General features: G+C 30.2%; 2 protein-coding genes across 2 annotated transcripts in view; one reads left to right on the top strand and one right to left on the bottom strand.

Moving 5' to 3' along the window:
- Positions 1-1,852: 1,852 nt before the first annotated feature.
- Positions 1,853-6,108, top strand: LOC111617832 (uncharacterized protein K02A2.6-like). The gene is given in 1 exon segment (XM_023359142.1): positions 1,853-6,108. A coding segment is annotated over 1 exon segment (4,086 nt). The 5' UTR covers positions 1,853-2,022.
- Positions 6,109-7,429: 1,321 nt separating this feature from the next.
- LOC111617822 overlaps positions 7,430-17,696 on the bottom strand; it is a 12,311-nt gene continuing 2,044 nt past the window's right edge. The window contains exons 3-8 of the mRNA XM_023359132.1: positions 13,425-13,521; positions 12,848-12,946; positions 12,693-12,773; positions 8,146-8,195; positions 7,959-8,064; positions 7,430-7,863 (exon numbers count right to left, since the gene is read on the bottom strand). Of these exons, the coding sequence (XP_023214900.1) occupies positions 7,592-7,863; positions 7,959-8,064; positions 8,146-8,195; positions 12,693-12,773; positions 12,848-12,946; positions 13,425-13,521 (705 nt within the window). The 3' untranslated portion in view covers positions 7,430-7,591. The remainder of the gene's footprint in view (positions 7,864-7,958; positions 8,065-8,145; positions 8,196-12,692; positions 12,774-12,847; positions 12,947-13,424; positions 13,522-17,696) is intronic.

Genomic DNA, 17,696 nt, shown 5'->3' with positions numbered 1-17,696 from the left:
CTTACTTTTATAAATAAATAAATGAAGAAAAAGTTAAAGTACAGGAAAAAGATGTGAATATGATAAACTTGTTTATATACATACAATTATGTTAGGATCAAAGATCAAAAACACTGAATGAGTGGAAAAAAACCAGAACACCTTGTGTCTTTACAGAAACATCCACAAGAAATTTTGCAACCTGGCTGCTTATAAGGAGCCACCACGCCATCTGCTATTTTTAAAAGTGCCACTAAGCGAAGTTTGTGTTGAACTGTTATAAAAATAACTAGAAAGCATTTCAGCACTATCTACTTAACCAAGTGCGGCATTTTTACCTCGCGCACAATAATCTGCCAACTTAACCTCATTGAGGAAGAAGAGCGGGGCCAGTTCAAAATCAACTCAGTCATTCATCAGTTTTTGGTCGGACATCAGCGAACATGTTTGGACTTTTATCAGTTGGGAGACGAGAGTAAGGCCTACTTGACTGGCTCTATACTCAATAAATTTAAAACTGCTGCCAAATTCATTGAAGTAAATGATATACAGTACTCTCAAGTTTAATTTCAACTGCGATCAATCTCAAATATAAAGTTCTTGAATCAAGCATTGCTTTGTAAGCTGCAATTCATCGATAAAGAATGCAAATGTCGTTCGAAAGATATCAACTTATTTTAAGTGTCGTTCAAATAGTTCCTGCAAAAATAATTGAGCGTGGCTGTTTTTCTTGCTTATTACACATATTAGTCATAAACTTTTTATTTTCTAGTACAGAATAAACAGGAAACGGCCGTGAGGCGTTGTGGTATATTGATAATGTTAGAATGCCTTGTGGTCATTTTTATTGCCGAAAGTCTGTTAAATCGAATCAGTGGCGTAGCGTAGTGGTGCGGCAAAATTTCACAATTTAAATAATAATAATATCTTGTAAAAATTTGAGCCATTTCACTTCATATTTTTGTCGCACCTACGATTCGGACCAATTGAAATGAGCACGGAATTTTTCATTACTTATTCTGTGACAAAACTGAATTTTAATCTTTTAAATTGAAATACCTAAATAAGGGGGCAGTGAGATTTTCCTCCGCCCCGGGCGGCTGACGCTACTGAATCGAATGTGTTTTAAAACGTATTAAAAAGAACTTAAAATGTGCAGATGTGTTAAAATATTATGATGTACAAGTATGAATAAAACAATGTGCAGTACATGGAATAATTTATACTCATTGACTGGCATTGTTCTTCACATCCTTTTCGCATCTTCTATTCACGTATAAAAAAGTTAAATTTTTCCTGGACAGAAACTTTTTTCCGTTAAATCGAGGGGTTTCTGTATAAACAAGGACTGCCTATGAAAAATTCCTGAGGTTTTCGACCATTCGGATTTGATTTCGGATCGCTCAGATCAATATTTAAATAATCAAAAATATTTGGATATTTAAAAATTTTTTAATTAATTTTATAAAAATAAATGGTTTCTTTCATTGCTTTCACATAGATTAAGTTTTGGGATACGCGCAAATGCCTTTTTATTTCTCTTTTATGTATATCAACACATTATAAAACCTATGTAATGGACTTCTAGATCAGTAGACTGTAGAACGGGTTCTCAAACTTTTTGACCTCTTACACCGATAGGATAAGAGGTCAAAAATAAGAGGATAATAATAATAATAATAATAATAAAGGAGGAGGAATGGCTGTCTGCTTTTGCAAACTTAACCCACTACGAAGAGAAAGGAGTAAAGAATAGGTTGAAGGAAAGGTTCTGAAAGGAGAAGTATAAAGGAAAAGGGGAAAAGTAACGCTGAAAAAAGTTATTAGTGTTACGATATGTACTGGTGGCGACACATAGCGGCCAACAAAAAACGAAAGTCGTCTGTCGTCTGTCATACAGTCCATAACGAGTGTCTCCTCTTTAGTAGTAATAAATAATAATTTAAGTTTTGTCAGTCTTGTGCATTATACAACATATAATATAACATGGTGTCAGAATTATAGTCGTCGTCGTCGTTTTCCTACTAGCAGCAGCTCGAAATAATGAGTTCACCGGTCAGTAACGCAGGTCAGCCATCTTTAACTTTATCCCGTTTAAGTGGTCAACAGGAACTATCCGGCAATCCAGTTCCATCGTTATTATTAGAAGGAAATTTAGCTCATAACTGGTCAATCTGGTATCAGAAATTTAAAATATTTTTGCGCGCTAGTAATTTAGAAAATGAAACTGATTCCCGTAAAGTCGCCATATTTTTACGTTTTGTGGGAGAAGACGCGTTACAGGTTTTCAATTCCTTTAACTTGGATATGGACAATTGTCAATATTTGGATGTAGTAAAAAAATTTGAGTCTCATTGCAAACCTAAAACTAATCTCACGATTGAGAGATATAATTTTTTGACCAGAAGACAAAAACCAGACGAGTCAATCGAAGACTTCGTAACTGCACTAAAGAACCTAAGCCTAACGTGCGAGTTCGATAATCTCCGAGAGAGTTTGGTCCGAGACATGTTTATTGTAGGTTTGTCGTCAAATAATAAAGTCATCAGAGCTAGGCTACTTCAGGAAGAAGGCTTAACCTTAACGAAGGCCATCAGCATAGCCAAAAGCATCGAAATTACTCATCGTCAGGCGGAGCAGATTGAAAAGAACAGTGATGCACAGATACTCAAAGTCGAAAAGTTCAATCACAACAGCACTCGTCGTGGAAATCTACAAAATAAAGCAACAAGTAGTGGAAGGAGGACAGTCTTAGGTGGTCATCGAGAGTCGTTATCGTCAAAGTTCTCAAGGTTTCGTCAAACAGGTCAGGACAATCAATTATTATGTACGCGTTGTGGACAGGTACACCGAAATAAATGTCCGGCTATTAATGCTGTCTGCAAGCTTTGTAACAAAGTAGGTCATTATGCGAAATGTTGTCGTACTAGACAAGTAAAATATGTTAATGTTAGTGATGATCGCGACCATGATAGTAATAAGTCGGATCTCTTTGTCATTAGATCTATTAATAGTAATAACAATTGGTTAAGTGAGCCGTGGATCCTAAAACTTAAGATTAATAACAAAGTGTTAGAATGTAATTTGGATACGGGTGCTCAGGCTAATGTAATGTCAATAAGAAATTATAAAAGTTTAAAAATTGCTAGAAAAATACAACCTACGGCTGTAAGGCTTACGTCATTCTCAGGAAATGATATACCAGTTTTGGGAGTGGTGTTAGTCAATGGTGTAATCAATGATAATTTGTCAGCTAGTATTCATTTTGTAATTACTAATACTGATAGTCAGACCATTATAGGGCTACCTACAATCCAAAGACTAGGTTTAGTCAAAAGAGTATTTAATATCAATAATCATGAGTCAGTCCTGTCGCAGTATAAAGATGTATTTGAGGGTCTTGGTTGTCTACCAGGAGAATATGAAATATCCGTTTACAAAGATATAGTACCAGTGATAGAACCGCCTAGGAAAATACCGTTTATGTTAAACGAAAGGTTTAAAAAAGAACTGGAACGTATGCAGTCTTTAGATGTTATAGCAAAAGTAAGTGAGCCTACCGAATGGGTAAATTCAGTTGTTATTGTTGAAAAGAAAGATAAGTCATTGCGAGTCTGTCTAGATCCAAGAAATCTGAATAGAGCAATAAAGAGGTGTCATTATCCATTACCAACTGTAGAAGAACTGAGGTCAAAATTAGCTGGTGCTAAGTATTTTTCAACTTTAGATGCACAGTCTGGATTCTGGATGATAAAACTGAGTGAAAACAGTTCGAAGTTAACTACATTTAATACTCCTTTTGGTAGATTTAGATTTAAACGTCTTCCTTATGGTGTGTCAAGTGCTCCAGAAATTTTCCACAAAATCATGACTGATTGGTTCTCAGACATACAAGGAATCATGATATATCTTGATGATATACTGATTTATAGTCAAACATTAGAATCTCATAACGAGATACTGCAAAAAGTCCTTGAAAAAGCTCGTCAAATTAATTTAAAGTTTAATAAAGATAAGTGTCATTTTCTAATGAAAGAAGTCAAGTATTTAGGTCACATTTTTAGCCAAAATGGAATGTGTCCTGATCCAGCTAAAGTTAGTGCAATATGTCACCTACCAGCACCTAAGGATATAACGGAACTTAAACGTTTTTTGGGAATGGTAAATTATTTGGGATCTTACATTGATAACTTAGCTGATAAAACCTTCAACCTACGTCTATTGTTAAAAAAGAATATAGCGTTTCATTGGTCAGAGAAACAGCAGTCAGAGTTTCAATTATTAAAGGAAGTAATAAGCAATGCACCAGTCTTAACTTATTTCCAACCCAACCAGCCTTTAACATTGTCTGTGGATAGCTCAAAGGCGGCAGTTGGTGCAGTCATACTACAAAATAACAGACCCATAGCCTATTCATCAAAGTCATTGACAGAGTGTCAGTCACGTTATGCACAAATAGAAAAAGAGCTGTATGCAATTCAGTATGGTTGTAATCGATTTCGTCAATATATTTACGGTCATAGGGTCATTGTGGAAACTGATCATAAACCTTTGGAGACATTATTTAAGAAACCATTGTCTGAAGTGCCAGTGCGTCTACAACGTATGATGCTGAATCTGCAACAATATGATCTGAGTGTTACATATAAACCGGGCAAATTCCTGTTCATAGCAGATACTTTAAGTAGGGCTCCAGTAGATCCACCCGACGTAGAGGATTCTCTAGAGGAGGATCTCCGTATACATGCCAACTTATTGATGACTAATCTTGCAGTGTCTCCTGAACGTCTAGAGGAGATTAAACTAGCAACCCTGATGGATGCAGATCTTCAAATCATTATGAAATATTGTCTTACTGAGTGGCCTACATCAAGAAACAAGCTTGACTGTCAATTAAAACCTTACTTTAATATACGTTAAGAACTCCATGTCATCGAGGGTTTATTGCTTAAAGGTCGTCGTCTTGTAATTCCTTTAAGTCTTCGTTCCAAAATATTAGACATTATTCATGAAGGTCATTTGGGCATTGAAAAATGTCTAAGACAAGCAAGAAGTGTTGTATATTGGCCAAACTTAAATGTCGATATAAAAAACAAAGTAGAACAATGTCACGCTTGCATTAAATTCAGAAGAGCAAACAATGCAGAGCCTCTTATTCCACATGAGCATGTCAACCTGCCATGGCAAAAAGTAGGCATAGATTTTTTTTATTATAATAATATTACTTATTTGCTAGTCATAGACTATTTTTCTAAATATTTCGAATTAGTCTCAGTCAGTTCCAATAATGCTAAGCTGGTCATAACAAATCTAAAAGCAATCTTTTCGCGTCATGGAATTCCTGCAGTCATTGTTTCTGATAATGGTCCACCCTTCAATTCAGAAGAATTTAGATTATTCCTAAAGTGTTGGGACATAACTCACAGAACATCAAGTCCACACCATCCCAAGAGCAATGGTCTTGTTGAAAGAGCTGTTGGCACTATTAAACATCTTTTTAATAAGTGTCGTGAAAATAATTCAGATCCATACATCGCAATGCTACAATATAGAAACGCGCCTTTGCCTTGTGGATATTCTCCAGCACAACTCCTGATGTCTAGAGCACTGAGAATGAAACTCCCTGTCAGCGAAACTGTGTTGAGGCCAAGAGTCATAGATATAAAACACTACAACAAAATCCGTGCAGAGGAAGTGAGTAAAGCAAAAACCTATTATGACCAGCACACTAAAGTCTTATCACCTTTAAAGGAAGGTGATGAAGTATACTATAAAAAGAGTCCAAAAGAACCATGGTCACCTGCATCTGTTGTCAAAGTTGGCCCGATGCCCAGAACATATGTCATTAAAACACCAGATGGAATTCACTATAGAAGAAACAGACATCACTTATTGAAGACTCCTAGAACAACAGAAGTGCCAACTTGGAAAATAGAAGATACAATTAACAGCATGCCTACATCTAGTCCAATTACTCCTGAGCAGGCAAATAGTCAAGCAGAACCTGACAAAATAACTGAACCTGTCTCAGCTCAACCCCGTGTTCTGACAACCCGCTCGGGCAGGCAGATAAATAAGCCTCGCAGATTTTCGTTTACTGAGAATGATGAAAGTCCACAAAAGTTGTAAACATAGTATATATTGTTAATGTTTGTATTTTCAAAAAAAAAGAGGCGTGTTACGATATGTACTGGTGGCGACACATAGCGGCCAACAAAAAACGAAAGTCGTCTGTCGTCTGTCATACAGTCCATAACGAGTGTCTCCTCTTTAGTAGTAATAAATAATAATTTAAGTTTTGTCAGTCTTGTGCATTATACAACATATAATATAACATTTGCCAGGTAGACTTGTGATAGAATTGTGTTTTGTGTGTATCTGTCTGCAATTATATTTTCAGGCAATGGTTTGTCACTACTGTGAGTGCCCCAGCATAAACTAATGTATGAATGTCTAAGTGTGTAGAAATTAAACGATTGTAGTGTGGTAGTATGTGAGTGTTTACATAATTTAGTATTTTTCCTACTACCTTAGATGTGTTGATTTTTGGTATTTGTGGTCTTTGCCGTGGGATCTGTATCTGTATATTTAGTGAGTGTTCCCTAAAATAAAAGTGAGAGCATATTAACATGTTTATTTTATCAATGATGGATGAGGAAGTGTATGTAGTATCATTAATGGTAGTTTCTATATGTGTGCTATTATCAGTGCTTGTTGCTGGACTATCCTGGCAGGTTACATAATCTTCATTAATATTAAATGTTTCTGTGTTGATATATTTGATCTATAACCTCTTGTTTGAAAAATCCAGAAAATAATATGATTATTATATAATACTAGAAATTTCCCCACCAAGCATGATGGATTAATTTCTATCAGAAAGTAGAGAATGAAGAATTGAGAAGAGTACAGATTTCAAGAAATTCAAGAGTAGCAGTTAATGTTTCTACAAATTAAGTACCCTATACTGTCTATCAAAGCATAGTTAATGCACATTAATACAGTTTAAATAACAGGCTCATTAGATTGTTACGTGTGATTGGATAATAGAATGTCAAAAAAGTTTTTTTTTATTGTTGTAAAAGCAATACAATGCAGCTACTTTTTGTAAAGTTTAAATTTAAAATTTGAAGAAGCAAGTTTGAATTATGCCATTTGCCAAAATATTTTAAAATGCAACTTAAGGGAAATTCTATTGTCAAGCATGAACTAAATGAGGTCATTGACATCACTGCAACATAAGTGCAATTGCCAATGCAAAATCAATAAAACATTTATTCTATAGCTAATATTTCTGCAAAATAAGTAGCCTATACTTTCCATCAGAACATAAAATGAATATAACTAAAATTTCATCTGGATAAAAAATTTCAGAAGTTATGATGGCAACTTCTAAACTGCAAACATGCTTTCAATAGCCACCCCAAGATACAGGGTATATAATAGGGTATATGATAGGGCATGTTATATAAGCTTTACTTTTTGTTCTTGCAATTTTCTGCAAGACATGCTTTTAAGGGTTATCTGCCCAAAATTATAGTATTTCAGATTTACATTTCAATGACAATTATGAGAAAAATAATACAATAAAAACAATTATAAATTTATTATTTTAAATTAGTAAATTAAGAAAAGGAATTAAATGCTTACCACTATCAACATGATTCATATGATCATTTTTCTTATCTATTAAGTCATCTGCTTCTGGTAGTAAATCAACAGTACTTTTAATTTCTGTTTTTTCAGCTTTATTCTCTTGCTCTTTTAATCTTGGTAAGACAGGTGATGAAATGATTTCTACTTTCTCACTATTATTAGTACTATTTTCATTTGGATTTTTAGTGGTTTCTGAAGTTATGTGGCTTGAAATATTTGATTCTTCTTCTAAATATTCATTTGTTAAGATTAGTTTAACATGAATTTTTAATCTATTAGTTTATATAAAATGTGCATGTGTTGTACATGTATTTAAATATCACCTGCTATTTCATCTTTGGATGTTAAAGTATTAAAGGTATCTTCAGAATAGTCATCATCAGGTAAACTTTGTACAAGAGTCTGATCATCTGAAGTCAATATTTCAGGCTAAAATTTCAAATTTAAATGTATTCATTTAAGTTTCTTATGATTAAAATTTTAATTTAAAATATCAAAAATCTATTTTACCTTTTCAGAGACATGACTCTTAGAATCAAATGTAAAAACATTTTCTTTGCCTAGTTTAATTAAATGAAATATCTTTGTTTATACAAAAAATTATAAATTAAAATGTTTACATTTACATACTATTTTTAACTATTTAAAATTATTATTATACAGAATTTCAATAGGTAGTTCAGCTAGATACTTAAATAATTTTCAGATCATAATATTTTTGCAAAGATATTATTTTAAAGCTATAGATTCTGAATATAATGATAAAATAGACTAAATACAATTAGGTTGTGATTTCTATTTTAAAATTTGTCTTTATTCACATTTTTTCAAATACAAAATTACTTATCATCATCTTTCTACTAACACAAAAACATATTTGAAAACAAATGCTAAATAAAAATATTCTGATGATAATTATTATCTACAAAGAGAATAAATAAAGACTGTTTCCTAAATATGATGTCTTTTAAAACATTCACATTTATATCATGATGAGAGTAGATTTTAAACTGAGCAGTGTTAATCTTTGTTAGAAACTTTTCAGAAATCTCTAAAAAATTGTAAAATAAAATTGTGAAAAATCTCTAATAAATGGAAACAGGTCTTTCCATTAAAGATGAGTATCCACTAGCTATGATGAGAGGAGAAAACAGAATACTTGGCAGAAGATGCAGTTTCAACATCCATCATCTTTTCCAATGTTGGGAAACAGAATTATGACAAAAATTATCCCTAAGTCTAACAGAAAATTTACTAAAATGGCAGAAAGATCACAAAAGATAGATATAAGTTAAATTCTGGATTCAAAATAAAATTGATGACAACACCACAGATACACAAGTATTAAATTAACAGATAACAAACATCAGTATTAAATTAACAGATAACAAACATCACAAAGTCCGATATGTACATAGAAACATCACCAAACAATCGCCTAAATAATTGGGCTATAACTCCACTAATTTTAATAATTAATACTAAGTAATTTGCTACTAAAGGTAGACGTTAGGCACCCTCTCTTAACTAAATTAATAATTATAATTTTAATAATGTATTAAATAATTTAGAACCATCTGGAAGAAAAAAACTGACGCAGAGTGGGGCTTGAACCCACAACCTCCATGCAGTGCACTTGCCAGTTGCACCGTCACACAGCAATTAGAATTAGAATTATTAATTTACTTAAGAGATGGCACCTAACATCTACCTCTAGTAGCAAATTACTTAGTATTAATTATTAAAATTAGTGGAGTTATAGCCCAATTATTTAGGCGATTGTTGTGATGTTTCTACAAATATATAAAATGTCAATAAATATATAAAAAGTTCCTAAATTAATCACTGAATTTAATGAAGTTTCAAAACTATTTTATAATGTTTAGAAATCAATATTAAATATTACATCACATTTTCAAATAAATCAGACTTATACATGAAAAAAAAGCAAATGTAGCTTTAAAAACCTGCAAGCCAGTCAATAGGATTTTTTAGCCTTTCCTTTGACAATGGTCATCCTTTCAACAAATAAATAAAAGTAAATTTCCCTGTTTTACTTCTCATCTCTTTTCCATATCAGTAGAACCTTAGTCTAATTATATTTAATTTTTTAAAAATACATTTTTACTCAAATCATTTTAAATTAAGTTTGACTAATTTGTATTATCTACAGAAACTTAATTGTACAAAGTACATAAATTATAATTCATATTACTTATATATATGCTGTATTTCTTTCATTCTAAGACACCACCAATTCTAAGATGCACTATGAATTTAAAAATGAATTTTAATTATCTTTTATAAAAGAAAAAATTTTTATATTAAAGCAAAATGATTGCAAGATTATATCAGGCTTTATTACTGCTATAATCTGGCAATCATTTGGCTTCAATATATAACTATCAGGTTTGATGTTTATATTTGAAAAAATTTTTAAATAATCAATTTTCTCAACGTTTGTCAAGTAATAACAGGATAAAAAAACAATATAAATACCATAAAATAAGAAATATTTGGCAGCACTCTTCTGCATACAATAATAACTGCTCATTTTAAGAATGCATCATAGCATTGTCTCAAATGCATTTCAAACATTAAAAATTAAATTAAAAAAGCAATTAAATTAAACATTCAGTATCTATATATGAACTACACATAAGTTCATATGAGTTAATATGATTACTGAGTAAAGCAGCCAAAAATGTCTGTTAATGGTGCATAACACATTATGATGTCTGCTTGCAATAACTTCTGATTGTTCTTTTTGACTGAAAATGTAAAACACTATCAATTCTAAGACATATTTCAATTTTGGACAAGTAAAAAATGGATAAAGTCTCTCTTATAATTGAGAAATATGATATATCAAATCTATTATTATCATCTAACTAATCTATTTATCTTATGTATGGTATATCAAATTTACATTTTATTATCTAAATATTCAATACTAAAACTATCAAAACATTTTTAATATGTTGTCTGAAATAAGCTTTCAGAATAATAAAACATTTATTAGAACTATTTTTATGCAATAAAAATTAAATATAAATAATTAAAATCCCATAATTAATTACATTAAAATATTTAATATTAAATTTTCATTTAAATTGCAGTCACAAAAACTAGTAAATTTTAAACTCAATAAGCAGAATAAGCAGATATGTTCTATTTACAAAAAAAGAGGTTTATTTAATTTTTGTATCTGTTTTGATAAATATCATTTCAAACATAAATCCATCCATCCAAATAAATAAATGTAAAAATTAAATTGAAATATATTATAAGATAAAATTAACTAATGGAAAAAAAACTAATATATACTTTATTTTCATTATTTATTAACATTATATTAATATAAATAATATTGGGTAAATATTCTTTAAAAGTTCCTTCAAAATAAAATAATTTTTCATTATTAATAATAACATTTTAAAAAGCATATAAATTGAATATACTGATGATAAATACAAAAGCACCATTCAATACCATTAAAAAATAATTAAAACAATACATCTCTTTTAGAAAAATACTACAATAAGAAACAATAAAAGAAAATAAAGTTGAATATCCAAAATGTTAATTTCTCTGTAAAGATTCTAAAGATAATTTCAAAAATTAAGAGTGAATCATAGATCAGTTAAGGTCATGTAAAGATCATTACTCTTTATCAGACTGTTATTTATCTTAAAAATGATAATGGCAATTTTCTCTCAAGTATTTACAGTCATAAATTCACTATAAAAACTGCTTTATCAAGAAATATAAAAATTATCATTATCTTTAAAAATTGATATGATTGATTGATATACTTTTTATCAATGCATATTTTTAGTATATTTTTATCTGATAAGAGCCAAAGACTTGTCATAATTCATATATCATCAAGAAAAAAATATACATTTCTTTCTAATATCATGCTAGAATAGATAAGAGTTCTCACAATTTAAAAAATTATTTAAAAATTATTACTACTTATTTAATGCTTCCAAAATATTTGTAGTATCCCTAAAACAAATTGCATACTTTTATCATCATTATGAGTGTTATATTTTACAGGGCTTTAATAATAAGACTGGCCAAACTTTGAAAGGTGATAGAACATCAATAAATAAATGTAATTAGGAAAAAGAATGTACCCTAAAACACTTAGTTTTTGAGATAAAGGAGGTTAATATACTACAAAAATATTCGTTTTTTTTTAATATTTCAGAAACAGCATGAGATATTTAGTAGAAATTTTTTATATCGTTTATGCTACAGGAAGCCTACATTTTTAACCTTCTTTATCTTGAAAACCAAGCATTTTAGGATAGTATTTTTTCCTAAGTAAACTTATTTTTTGATCTGTCACCTCTCAAAAATAAGCTAGTCTTATTGTTAACACTTTGTACATTGAATAGTAATGACTATTAATATAATAATTGTAAAATATAATGTTATCTATGTAATGAAGTTTTATAATCAAATATAGAATTATTGGATATGGGTTTGAATATCTGACTTTTTAACATCTGCATAAAGTCAAGTAAAGTTATAAATAAAAATTAAGCGAAAATAATAAAGTTTTAATGCTTAATTCTTTAAATATATTATATTCCTGGGGTTCTGCTTTACAAAGCCTTGGGAGTATACTCCTAAGACTACTCTTTGCATATAAAAGGATCATAAACACACACATAACATATAAACACAATCCTACTCTATATTTAAGTTATTAACAAATAGTAAAAACAAAATTGATAGTAGTAGAACAATAAAATAATCCAATCCTTATTTTCTTATATAAAAAAACAACTTACTTTTGGTTTTTTCTAAAATTAAAAAGCATGATATACAAATAATTTATTTTGCTATAAAATAAATTATTAAAAAAGATTGTAACACTATTTTCTAAGAACCTTCTTATTAATAATTATTGAAAATGTGTAATTATAAATAATATTCTGATAAATCTATTCTATGAATATCTTCCAATTCAAAATTTGTATATAAAAATTTATTAAAATTGAAAAATAATTTTACTTCATACAAAGTATATTCATATATTATACCTGCTTCAGATTCCTGTTTCGATGACAAGTTTTCAACTTCTTTATCCTGTGAAGTTGTTTCTTGTACAGCAGATTTTGATTCTGAAAATTTAAATGTATACAATTGAGGTAACATTTACACTAATTAAAAGTTAACATTTAAAATTATATTATACCAATAATTTCTTTAATAGTTTGTGAATCTGAATCTTTCTGATCTTCATCTGTTTTTTTTGTTTCAACTTTCTTTAACCAAGAATGCCTATTTGCTGACTCTGAGAAATAACAAAAAATATATAAAATAAACATTTTATCACACATTTACATAACATATTTATAATATTTGGAAATCTTTTTAAAAATTCTATTAATAAACAAATCTTTATTTTGAATAATATACATTAAATTTAATTTTTATGTATACATTTATAACAAAAACCAATTGAAGAAAGACCATCAGGTCCAAAATGCATTTTGGCATAAGCATACATCTAAACAAATATAAATTGATATATTAATATAAATTAGGCTATTAATGTGTGATATGTCCATTATATGAAAATTATTGTTATTACTTAATTATAATTAAACAAAATAAAATTAGAAATAATTAAATGGAATAAAAGCAATATTAAATAGAATAGATTTGCTATAGTTAAAACTTCAGGCTCATTACTTTAATAATGACATTGTGAAAAATGAATTTAATTTTAATAAATAACAATAAAAATTCAGTAAAAAATAAAATCATACCTTTCTGTTTTACATTTCCATCATCTTCACCATCTAGCCACCATAATCGTTTTTTATTTTCTGATAAATCAAGTTCAGATTCATCTGATGACAGCGACTTTAAAAAATAAAGTAAATTAATTTTTCATTAAAACCAATCTAACTCTTAGAATAGTTTTACAGAACTAAAAATTTATCTATGTTGAACTAAATTTACCTACCAAAGAAAAAAAAACACTGTTAACAAATAAATCAGTCAATACATTAATAAATGATATATGAAGAAAGGAAGAGAAGTGGAAAACAATACATTTTATAATATTCCTCTATTATTTCACATTAAAATATAATTAAAAATATAAGAAACAAGAAAATTTAATTTAACAAAAAACTTATTTTCCATTGCAAGAAATCATTAAGAATTAAATATTACTACTATTAGAATCTATTTCTAAATTCGGTCATGTTTCTCTTTCATAGTTTTATTTAATATCTTTAGGCTAGTTTCATTTATCAATATTAATTTAATTTATCAAATTGTAAATTTGTCAATATTTTTATTTTTATTGAATTCAAATTAATCACTTCAATTTTCTTCCAGTTACTATAAAAAAATTTGTTACGTTTTAATTTGGTCAATTCATATTTGTTATGAATTTTAATAAGATAATAATAATAATAATTTTAAAACTATTTTTTAATAATTTCAATGCTCAGAGGCAGCAAAATTGTGATGATAAACAGCATCAATATCTAGTCAAGTTGTCAGTTATGAGGAACATATAGTTGGGCTAATTATTATTTTCATATAGGCTTTGTTTTATTATAATCTGCAATAGCATACCTAGACTTAACTTTCATATAATATTAAGCTTATTTCATACTTTTCTGTTTTTGCAATTCATTAGACTGATTAGCAAAGCATGGGAACTGATTTTTATCATTGTTGCCTATTTAATATATTCAATATAATTGCTATTTGTATTTTACTGTATACAATATGTTATGTATAAAGCATAATTGACAAGACTATGTCCTGTTTATAAAATCGTACTGCCACCCGTTCTTACCAGCATAGAGGTATGAAGGAGTACATGTCGAGAGTTGACATTTGGCACAGAGTATTAGGTGCCCAAATCATTTGTGCATAAAAAAATCCAGACTCATAGGTAGTCAGGGGACTGAGAACAAAATAAAATACAAAATGGTGACCCTCTTCTACAAATAGGCAAAATAGCCACCTCACCCCACCGAAGTCAGGTAGGGGAGAGTACCACCCACAGTCATTCTAAGAAGTGAACTCTGACCTTGGATTGAACACGTAGTTTCTTCTAGGTTAAATAAAATTTGTAATCTAATTTTGTAAATTTGGGAGTGCTTCAAATATGACGTTAAAATGATTTTATGTCGTTACAAGTGGGTCTTTTTTAACATTATCTAGTATAGTAAAATCGTAAGACCGATAAAAATTTGACGTTATATTAGGGTTGTCGTTACATTCGATGACATTATAATCGGGTTAAACTGTATATTGTTTGTGCAAAATAAAAAAATTATTTCGGATGATACAATAGCCATGATTATTTTTTCAAAAATGGGAACTTTTCATTACGCATCAACTAAAATTCAACCTGGGCTGACACACAACAGAGAGAAATTTTGAAATTAGATAAGTTAATTTCATCGAAGATGCATTGTGGACGATCTCATGGTCCTGGCCGGCGAAGTTTGAACGATCGCGCCCAAAAGCAGTGATATCAAAGATGATAGGAGAATGAGAATGAGACCTGCCTTGAGCATCAAAGTGATTCCGTCTCAGAGACACAGTCTTGTCCCAAATACAGTTTTGCCATTTTACTTGTTTCAATTAAAATGGCAGATGGTATTTTTACACAATTAAAAAAAATAAAAGAAAATAAGTCATTTTCACACTTCCACCATTTCCAAACACCAGGAATCACCAAAATTTTGTTCCTGGTGATTGGACATGGCAAAAGTGTGAAGATGACTTAGTTTCTTCTATAATTTTAATTATATATATTGCATTTGTATTGTATTTACATACATAATCATAACAAAAATTTCTTCAAACACTATTCTAAACATTTGCCATCTTAATGATTATAAATTATAAGATGTCAGATATACATGGTAGACCCCAAAAGTTCCTGGTCTAACTATATTTTAAATGTTAGAGGTATACAACAATGATGTCATTTGTCAATATAGTCTCCTTACAGTTCAACACACTTATTACATTTTGGAATTAGCATTTCAATACCCTTGAAAAAATAGTCCACAGTTTTGTCTGCAAAATGCTCATAAACTGCACCTTACAACTCTTCATCACTTTCTGAAGGTCTTTTTTGAGTTTTGGAATCAGATAATAATCACTAGGAGCCAGGTCCAAGCTGTAGAATGTATGATAAAGCTTCTTAAATCTACACTCCTTCATAGCAGCTCTGGCAATGGTAGCTGTGTGCACTGGCACATTGTCCTGCAAGACGTGAACATGATGCAAATTAATGCAACAAATCTAACTAAAATGAATGTTTCCACACTACTTATGCAAATTGCATGGGAAAAACTGTTTTATTAGTCCACATCCAGATGATGCTATCTGATACTATCATTATTTTATTCCCATTATGTCTAAAATATAGGATTCTTTTCGGTTATGAGATGCCAGAAGATGATCATGAAAGACTATCACATTGAACAATTTAGCCCATGCAACTGTGCCAGCTTTGAGTAGCCCTTTTGACTGTTCGTGGAATACTTACAGTGCTGGCCAAGTAAAATGCAACACCATGTAGGACTCCAGGTATTGCAGGTGTTGCATTTTACTTGGCCAGCAGTATATTTTATATAGTTTTGCACTTTAGTGTCTGGTTGGGGACTTGCCCCCACCCAGGCACTAAGGTGCAAGCGACAGCATGCACTGAGGCACATATCTACATGCAAAGCATGTAGAATAGACAGTATACTGATACATGTTAAAAACTGACCTTTGGAGACAAATATTTCGCAGAGGGTTAACAATTCTGGGGTGGTATGAAAGTCCTCATTCAAAGCTTGAATCTTACCCATTGCTGTACATATCAGCTGGCATCCCATTAACCAAAAAGTACCAAATATAGTTAGGCCAGAAACTTTTGGTGCTTACCATGTAATTTGCATCTGTATAGAAATGTTAAGAATTTACTCTTCATTCCTTTACTGATGTAAGAATGTCATTATTTGTCTACTTGAAGATATATTTGTAATTACAGAAATTAATTTTGTGAATGAACAAAACAATGAATGAATCTCAGATATAATTATTATAATCATTTTATGTACAATAGAGCTGTGTTAAGTTGGATAAAATTTTGAAAAACTTAAATGAAAATTAGTAGCTTCTTTTCTCCACTGTCTCCTCAACCAAACACAAGCTGTGCCATATCATCTGATGCAATTCACACAGAACATTGTCAGTATCATTTTGTCTTCTTTGGACTCTAAGCGATTTTTGTTAGAGTAATATAAATTGTTCCAATACTATGCCATTCTGTACACAGCATACTATGAAAGCACAACAGACTGTGGACATGTAGTTGGAAAAGTGAGAATACAGCTGAGCCATATTCAGTACTGCAGAATGCTAAGTAAGAAATCTAATTGGCTAAGAGGACAGAGCTAGGAAGAGTTCTGAGTATCCTTGAACAGCATACCAAGTTAGCAAGTTAGAATGATCATGCATAAAAATGGTGAATGATGTAATCATCATAATTTTATCATCATTTAATGACAACATAATCATAATTATAATAATTTTGTGATCATTATAGAAAATATATTTAGTCCAGCATGAGCAGCCAGCTTGAAAATTGTACAACAAGACTAAAGATGTTACCATAGACAAAACAAGCTGACTTTAACTAGTTAGAATTCTAGCAGTAGAAGGAGTCGAGTAATTAGAATCAAGTAATATAATTACCTCTTTCTAACCTGTTACCGGTGTGTCTACTAACTCTTAACGATCCAACACGAATCAAAACTAACGTTTTCGAACCCTTAACCGGTTCTTCTTCAGGTTTTTTCGAATCTCTGATGGAAAATGCAGCTCGTAAAAACTTTAAATTCGAAATATGTAAGTTCGAATGCACGTTTCCCGTTTCCGTCGTTGTATGTCATGCGCAGTCGACTCCAAACGGGCTATCATAAATTACTATTCATAAACGCTAGCCACGCTGTTGATAACGTAATCTCTTCTTTATAATTGATGCATTGATTATCCTTAAGGTTAGCCAA

The sequence above is a fragment of the Centruroides sculpturatus genome, unplaced genomic scaffold (assembly GCF_000671375.1).
Source record: "Centruroides sculpturatus isolate CEXI.00-Female unplaced genomic scaffold, Cexi_2.0 scaffold104, whole genome shotgun sequence".
NCBI classification, from domain to species: Eukaryota; Metazoa; Arthropoda; class Arachnida; order Scorpiones; family Buthidae; genus Centruroides; species Centruroides sculpturatus.
The sequence above is the reverse complement of the archived record's forward strand: the minus strand, read 5'-3'. Positions and strand labels throughout refer to the sequence as shown.